Below are 8,773 nucleotides of genomic sequence, written 5' to 3' on the forward strand. Positions count from 1 at the left end.
TCCTTTTCTTGTCTAAAGAGCCATTTTTAACGATATAGGACAGGAATATTATTTCTCTTAGTCTTTTTTAATAACAGTCTTTTTTAAAGGATAATGCTGAGTGCAGAGTACACACCAATGGAACATAGGATGGACCAATTCTTTACTTTCTCAAATAAAGTGGTATTCTAATACCAACGCCATACAAGTTTCAACGGTTTTTGTCTCTTAAATTAAATGCTAACCTACATTATCGTCTCAAGGGATCTCTTTGCTTTCCAACTTAATGAATTGAAATTTCCCTTCCAGTTTTCCAGCCAACTATTTATATTGTTCGTGTTTTGGACTCTTCGGTTGTATAATTCTTTGTAAAGCCCTCTGTGATCGTCTCTATAGCGAACATTTGCTAACCTCTATGTTTAAGTAAAATTCCATTCTTACAACTATGAGAGAAGAACATGATTATATTAAAAAGTAAATATCAAGATTAGGGGTTAAAGAATCTCTTATATGGAGGAATTATATATAGTTGGATTTCTCAGTTGATTGAACCTTAAAGTCTTTTTAACCTATACTCTGGTATCACAGGTGATGCCTAAATAGTGATGCCTAAGTAAAGAGCAATACTGGCATAACGTACTATTTTTTTTTTTAACCAGGGTAATTCCTATAGATGGAGTTGTCCATCTATCAGGCAAGGGTTGTAAGTTATGTGCTGAGGTATATAAGGTTTTTTTATGGAACGGGTGGTCGTATAAACTTTAAATGAGATGGGGCTCAATTGATTAGAAGTTGGAGGTTCTAGTGCCCTTTTCAGCTATAAAAAGTGAATGGCGGGCAACCAGTCCCTCCCCCACAAGCCTATCATTCCCTAAAAAAAATCTGATCAACATTTTAAGAGAACTATTTGGTTCAGCATTGTTGAAACATCCAGTAATTATGTCTTTGCAGATCTTAATCCCCCCACAGTCCTTAGGGCAAGGGCTGTAAGATACAGTTCGTTTATTGTTTACATATATTGTATGCTATTGAGAAAGGTATGCATATTTGAATTTTAATTTCAAAAAAGACGAAAGGCATTTCATGTTGAGGGGAGTGTTGAACTAAATGAAAACACATGTTATGCGTATACAGATTGTAAAAAGATCGTAAGTCAGGAATGACTGAGTATATTAATTTGGAACTTTCAAGAAATGATAAGAAAGATGATCAAAAAGGCAACATTTGCATGCTACCACTGCTACTACTACTACCAACACTGCTACTGCTACTACTACTATTACTACTACCAGATTACTCCATTTACACTATTGAAGGTAATTTTATACTTAATCAAAAGACGCAATGTGCATTTACATTGTCAAAAGAGTGGATCTCAAAAATTTAATTGGGCATTAAGTTGGAACTTTCAGAGAATGCTTAAAAGGGAAGATCATCTGACCAAAAGGCAATGTGTGCACGCTGCTACTAATACTACTATCACTGCTACATTTACTGCTACTGCTACTACTTCAGATACTACTTTTATTGCAAATACTTGTAAGGCCAACAGCATTGATATGAAAATTTCAAGATGAACATAGAGGTCACATGAACATAAGGACATACCAGCAATGTCATAGCAATGGCGCATTGTATTAAATTGAAACTTCCAGGACGTGGCAAGAGGGATGTTCAACTGACCAAAAGGCAATACTATGATACCACTGCTTCTCCTAGTACTACCGCTATAGCTATTATTAGTAGTGGTGGCATTACTGTTAATACGGCTACTATTACAACTAGGCCTAAGGGTGTGAAGGCGAAATTTTCAAGGAATTTTGAGGGGGTGGGTGAAATGAATAAGAATTAGCCGTCTGTACGCATTGTGTCAAAAGGGTGTAACAGCAATATCTTAGAAACAGTTTGGTGTGTGACGTTGAAACTAATAAGGCATGTTTTGGAGTATGTTAAAGTAATTGAAAGAAAATATTTGCATCCTAATGCGACTGATTCTACTCATGCTACTACAACTGTTACTACTATTACTACTTTTACTTCTAACACTGCCACTTTAGCTATGGCTACTACCATTAATTCTACTTATACTACTGCTGGTAAAATGAAGGGTATTAAGGCGAATAATTTTGGAAATATTGAAACGGTATGGAAATTGAAACGCCCAATGTTCACACAGGATGTTAAGAGGATGTATCAAAAAGGCCTCAGAAATGGTGAATGGTATTAATTTGAAACTTTCAGTGTGTGTTCAAGGGAATGTTGAATGAACCAAAGATGCTATGTGCATACTGCTACTAATACTACTACAACTATTGCTACTATGCAAGCTAAGAGTAATAAAGTGGAGCTATCAAGGAATATTTATGCGAATGTTGAATGAACTCAAAATGAACTATGAACCTGTAGTTTTTCAAAAAGGTGACAAACAAATATCTCAAGAAGGATATTAAATTAGTCCTTTAAGGGTATGTTGTGGTGGATTTTGAACTAGCTTGAAGGTGATATGCGTATACTATTAACGCTGCCACTACAGTTACTGTGACTAATGACGCTAAGGTGAAACTTTCAGGGACCATTTAGGGTGAGTTTGAATTAAACACATGTATATACTGGCTTTCAAAAATGCATATATGTAATATCTTAGGATGTACTTTTCTATGATAGCTGGAAATATCATTGAAATATTTAAAGGAGCTAGTTTGATTAGATACTAAAAGCTCAAGTGCGCTTTTTAAGAGTCAAAAGAGATTAAAGAGTGAATAGCCTTCTTCCCAAGCCCATTCATTTTTCAAACATATTCAGTCAAAACTTTGAGACAGTCATTTTGTTGAGAAGTGGGACTACTACTATTATTACTTGATCTCTTATAATTTAAATAAATCAAAAGAGTGCAAGTGTATCCAGATTGTTAAAGAGCATAGGTAAAAGGTTTTAGAATTGTTATGAAATTTTATTTTTCAGGTGAACTTGACAAGGTGTAACTATTTGTGTTAGGATTAATAATTGTTAAAAAACTTTCTCCAATATAAAAAAAGGAAGCAAAGCAATTCATTCTTGTTGGAAAAAAACATAAATATGTATAAAAAAAAATGTCCATATAATTGACTATGCTAATGAAAACAAACAAAATTGATTTTTAAAAACTTTTCTCACAAAACAAGTTTTCAAAAAAAGTAAAAAGCTCGATTAATCAAAAAATTAAAAGAAATAAAGTCAAATCACCTTCCAAGCGTAAAACTACCACAAATCACCATCAACAAATAAATGAAACCCAAAACGAACAGAAATTAAAATAAATAGCCGAGTCAAGCTCAAAACGAGCAAAAATTAACATGATTTGGGCTGACTACCCCTATACCTACTCAAGACAGAACATAATATGTACTCTTCTGAAAACAAACACATTTTTTAATTGTTTTCACTTCTTTTACTTTAATAAATAAAAAAATATCAAAGCTTTAAGGAATAAATATCAGCATATGTATGTGTACGTAACTGACATATGTAACTGACAATGCATGGTCTTCTTTTAGTACAGTGCAAATTATGTTCTGGCCTTGAGATGGCATGGGGGTTGTTAGCTTTACTCTTGTCAATTTTTGCTCGCTTTGAGTTCGCCTCAGCTATCTATTGTAATTTCTCTTTGTTTTGGGTTTCATTTATTTGATGATGGTGTTTTGTGGTAGTTTTACAATTGGAAGATTATTTGACTATATTTCCTTTTATTTTTGATTGAGTAAAGCTTTTTATTTTTCTTTTAAAAACTTGTTTTGTTGCCAAAGTTTTTAAAATTAATATCTAGAAAAGGTATCAAGACGCTTGGGAGCATCCACACAACATACAGTTTTTTGGAGGTCAATATGCATCTTCTACGATGCGTTGAAAACAATTCTTACATGCTTTCTTTTAGTTTTATGTTCAATTTTCTTCTATATTATAGGTGCCTCTATCCTGCGCATGATGGAAGATTTCCTTGGCTTACAAGTATTTAAAGAGGGCTTGACAGACTACTTAAATTATGGGTAATAATATTTTGTTCATATTTTGTTAATCGTACAAGTTCAGCAAATTCGACAGAATACTGAGGGGGAATATTGAACTAAATCGAAACATACTATACCCACATAGTCAGATTGTCAAGAGAAGATATCAGCAATCTTTCATGACCAGTTTATGGTATTAATTCTAAAATTTCAACGTGTATTGAAGGGGATGTTGAAAAAAATAGGTGCTATGTGCATACTGCAACTAATACTTCAACTATACTGCAACATACTTCAACATACTGCAACTATTGCTACTACACAAGCTATGAGTATTAAGGTGAATCCTTCAAGGAATATTTAGGAGGATGTTGAACTAAATCAAAACGAAGTATGATAATTAATATTGTCAAAAGGGTTACAAGGCAATATCACGATAATAACTCAAATTATTTAGTTTAGACCTGTCAGGGTAAGTTGTGAGGGGTTTCGAACTAGCCAGAAGACACTATATGTATAATTTTAATACTACTTCTACGGTTACTGTTACTGCTAGCAATATAATTGGTATTTTAAATGAGCTAATTTGATCGGAAATTAAAAGTTCTAATACTCTCTTTAAGAGCCAAAAATGATTGGAGGTCAATCAGCCCCCTCCTTAGCTCATAATTTTCCAAACACATCCAATCAAAATTTAAGATAACCAGTTTGTTTAACATAGCTGATCTTTAGGTTATAGCTAACATAGATCTTTAGGGCTAATGCGTAGATTAGCCCCTCAGCAATATCCCAAGAACAACTGAGCGTTCAAATTTTTGGGGGCTACTTGTTTTACAAATTCTGCTTTTAATATTTCAGTAAATCCAAAGAGTCTAAGTGTATCCAAGCTGTTAAGGAGCATAGATATAATTTTTTGTGAATGGTATTAAGTTTTATTTTTCAGGTCAACTAGAGGAGGCTTAAAACTAAATTAATTGCTACTACTTGTGTTCAGATTTTTAAAAGGATGTATGTTGCTAATTGAAAAAGTTTCTCCAGAATACAAATTGCATTCCATACTGTAGATTTTTGAAGAAGAACCCAAGAGATTTAAACAATTATTTTCTCTTCCCCTAAAATACTATGTCAATATAAAACGAAAAAACTTAATTGAAATTTTTTTTTCCCCAAAGAAGTTTTCAAAGAAAAGTCAAGAATTCGGTTAAATCAAAATGAGCAAAAATCGAAACAAATAATCTACAAAGCGTAAAACCGCTACAAATCAGCACCGTCAAAGAAGTAAAACCCAAAAGAAACAGAAATTATAGTAAATAACTGAGTCAAACTCAAAATGAGCAGAAATTAACATTAGTAGGACTTACAAACCCCTATACTTTCTAAGAGTCAGAACATAATTTACGCTTTGCTGAATTTTTTTTTGAATATTTTCACTTTTATATCCTTTATAAATCGAAAAACCAATCAAGATTTTAAGAAATAAAATATCAGCATATGTATATTAAACTGACTTTTGTTCTGACTTTTAGAAAGCATAGAGGTTTTGAGCCCTACTCATGTTAATTTCTAATCATTTTATATGGTTCTACTCTTTCTTTTCGCATGTCTTGTAACCACATATTTCTCTGTTTTTCACAATTGTTTTTGAATCGTTTTAATTCCTACTGCTGCTTATCTTCGAATTGGATAATTTTTGTTCTTCAGTTTCATTTTTGACTCGTTGTCATTGTCAGTGACGCAAGTATTCTAAGTGTATTTTCTGTGTTTTTCATTTCTGTTTATTATTACTTTAGATACTGTTTCAATACCATTTAATTTTGCTGCTCTGGCTGTTCTTTTCGCAATTAATGGTCTAGATTGTTATTTTTTCCTCTAGGCATTATGAACCGCTTCAAACACCTTTTATAAAATGGATAATTATATTTGACACTAGCTGGGTCCCGGCGGCTTCGCCACCAAGCCCCAGCATGGCACATGGCAGGCTTCTATAAATGTATTCTCATTGTCCCTTGTGTTCTAACCGCAGAGAGTGCTTGGTCCCGGCGGCTTCGCAACCGGGCCCAAGCATGGCACGTGACAGGCTTCTATATATGGATTCTCATTGTCCCTTGTGTTCTAACCAAAGACAGTGCTGGGTCCCGACGGCTTGGCCATCGGTCCCCGCGGGCCCCAGCTTGGCAAGCGGCAGGCTTCCATATATGGATTCTCATTGTCCCTTGACTACTGAGTCCCGGCAACGCTATGTCATTTTTGGATCAAATTGATGACGTAACTTGGTTTGGTTTTCTGTTTTAAGGTTTTCGAATTACTTTAATCCATTGTTAAAATATATTGAAATATTTGTGTAATCACCAGTTTTTCACATTTTAAGCAATTTAATAAAATTTAAAAATAAACCTCAATTTTTTAGCCCGTGTAACGGTAATAACGGTAATGTAACGGACAGATACTACATTTATATATATATATATATATATATATATATATATATATATATATATATATATATATATATATATATATATATATATATATATATATATATATATATATATATATATATATATATATATATATATATATATGTGTATATAGATTTAATGCTTAGTTATGTTTCTTGTGTAATTTTGCATACGTCATAGATATAAAACGGTAAGTTCACTCCAGGGGAGGAGAATAATTTAATTTATTCTCTTGTAATGCACTCTTAAATATGACGTCAAACATTGTGTTTTTTTGTTTTGCTTTTTTACAAAATCATAGCTCCAACGAATTTTCTCAAGCTCGTGATCTATATAGATCCTTTTTGCAGGCTATAGAATCCCAGAATACAAACTTTTCAAAATATTTTTGACAAGTTCTTATTTTCATTGTCGCTTGTAATTCTCGCTGCCACTTATTTTCTAATCAGATGTTTGTTCTAACATAACATTTCTTTGTTCTTCCCTTTCAATTTTGACCCGTTGTAATTGTTGCTATGGCAAGTAATGTAACTGCATATTTCTTTGTTCTTCGTGGTCTATGTTATTCATTTGTCCACTAGGTATTATAAAACTGATGAAAACTCTTTTTGCAAAATACTCATTACACTTGATATTTTATGCTTAGCTTTGTTTCTTGTTTAATTTTTTCTACATAGTAGACACTAAATACGATGCAACCACTGTCGAGGAAAATATGACGTAGGGGAGTGTGAGGTTGGGTTGGACAGAAATTTAGGGTTGGTTGAGGCTTCTACTTCAGTCAATTTTTTAGTTTCGTTCTTGGCTGAAACAGAAGTGAATGTTCCATGTTTCATTGGATTATAGGCTGAATTAAATCTCAAGTAAAGAAGATACAGGACGCCTTACCTTGGTTTTTTCAGTTATTTTCGAGACGACTGCACGTGGGGTAACAAAACTACATATGTATTTAGAATGCTAGATGGTAGGTCTACAGTGTTTTATTTCGTGATTAGCAGACGGCGCTGTAGGAAGAGAAGCGCTTGTCCAGATTCACACCGTGTCCGAACCAACCCCACTCTCCCCTACATACTCTCTTGAAATATACCATAAATGTGACGTCACTCACGGGAATATATTTTTTCCAAAATTAAGGGTCATAACAAATTTTTTCAAGCTCGTTACCTGCATAGATTGTTTATAAGAAAAAGCAAGGATGCAACTTTTCCGAAAAATATGGAGCCGCTTTCGATAAGAAAAAAGGTGTTGGAAATATATATTGCTGATTTATACTTACTTGCTTGTGTATAATAGCAGGTATCTGCTTGATATCTTCTATATATTGGGTTCTAATCAACATCATTCGTGTGTTTGTTGATGGTAGCAGTTATAGGGGTAGTTATTGTGATAAAGACAGTCACGAAGGGATAATTTAGTTTTAAATAGAGGCGGTCCATCTAGCTCTTGCTACAGTGAATACAATACAAGTGTAGACCTTCAATATAGGTCTTCTGTCAGCTCTAAGCATTAAACAATGATACTTATGAATAATAAAACGAAAATTATTATTTTGTATTTCCGAATTTTCGGATACTTTCAATTTTTGGTCAAAAATTGTTGTGACACATTTTCTAAACCTCTGTTGTGACACATTTTCTAAACTCAAATTTTGAAATTATATTTTTGATTTTCCAGGAGATATTACACGGCTACTACTGATAATTTGTGGAAATTTTTGGATATTGCAGCTACGAAGTATTCGGTAGACCTAAACGGTCTAACTGTTAAAGATATAATGGACACTTGGTTTTTGTATCGCTCAAGGTTCTTGTATCGCTCAACATTCCCTGTTGTGAAGGTCCACAGAAATCCTGAAAACTATTCGGAGATTACTGTTAAACAAGTAAGTTTTAACTGAATTTGTCGAATGTTAGGAATTTAATCCATGGGAATTTAAAATATAAAAAGGCTTGATCAAATAGTTCGTGGTAGCGAACTGTAGTAAGGAGCAACACGGCTCAATAGTAACCAAAGCCCTACAAAATGGAATATTGATACCAATACCTACATCAAAAGAATTGCATTTTAATGCTGATTTTAAATATATAAGTTTCATCTTCTTATTTTAGAAAATAGGGAGAAACAACCCCGAAAAGTCATAGAATCTTAACGAAAATCATACCATCTGATTCAGCGCATCAGAGAACCTTATTGTAAAAGTTTCAAGCTCATATCTATAAAAGTGTGGAGTTTTGTATTTTTTGCCAGAAGGCCGATCACGGATGCGTGCTTATTTGTTTTTTTTTGTTTTTTTTCCTGGGGTGACCGTATCGACCTAGTAGTCCTAGAATCTTGCAAGAGGGCTCATTCCAA

General features: G+C 33.3%; 1 protein-coding gene across 1 annotated transcript; it reads left to right on the forward strand.

Annotated features, from left to right (window-relative positions):
* Window positions 1-419: 419 nt before the first annotated feature.
* On the forward strand, window positions 420-8,303 carry LOC136042831 (aminopeptidase N-like; the record flags this gene model as incomplete). The annotated part of the gene is made up of 3 exons (XM_065727761.1): window positions 420-453; window positions 3,920-4,001; window positions 8,096-8,303. Coding segments are annotated over exons 1-3 (306 nt in total), but the record flags the coding sequence as incomplete, so codon positions are not given.
* Between the last annotated feature and the right edge of the window lie 470 nt (window positions 8,304-8,773).

Source organism: Artemia franciscana, unplaced genomic scaffold, assembly GCF_032884065.1.
Source record: "Artemia franciscana unplaced genomic scaffold, ASM3288406v1 Scaffold_2101, whole genome shotgun sequence".
NCBI classification, from domain to species: Eukaryota; Metazoa; Arthropoda; class Branchiopoda; order Anostraca; family Artemiidae; genus Artemia; species Artemia franciscana.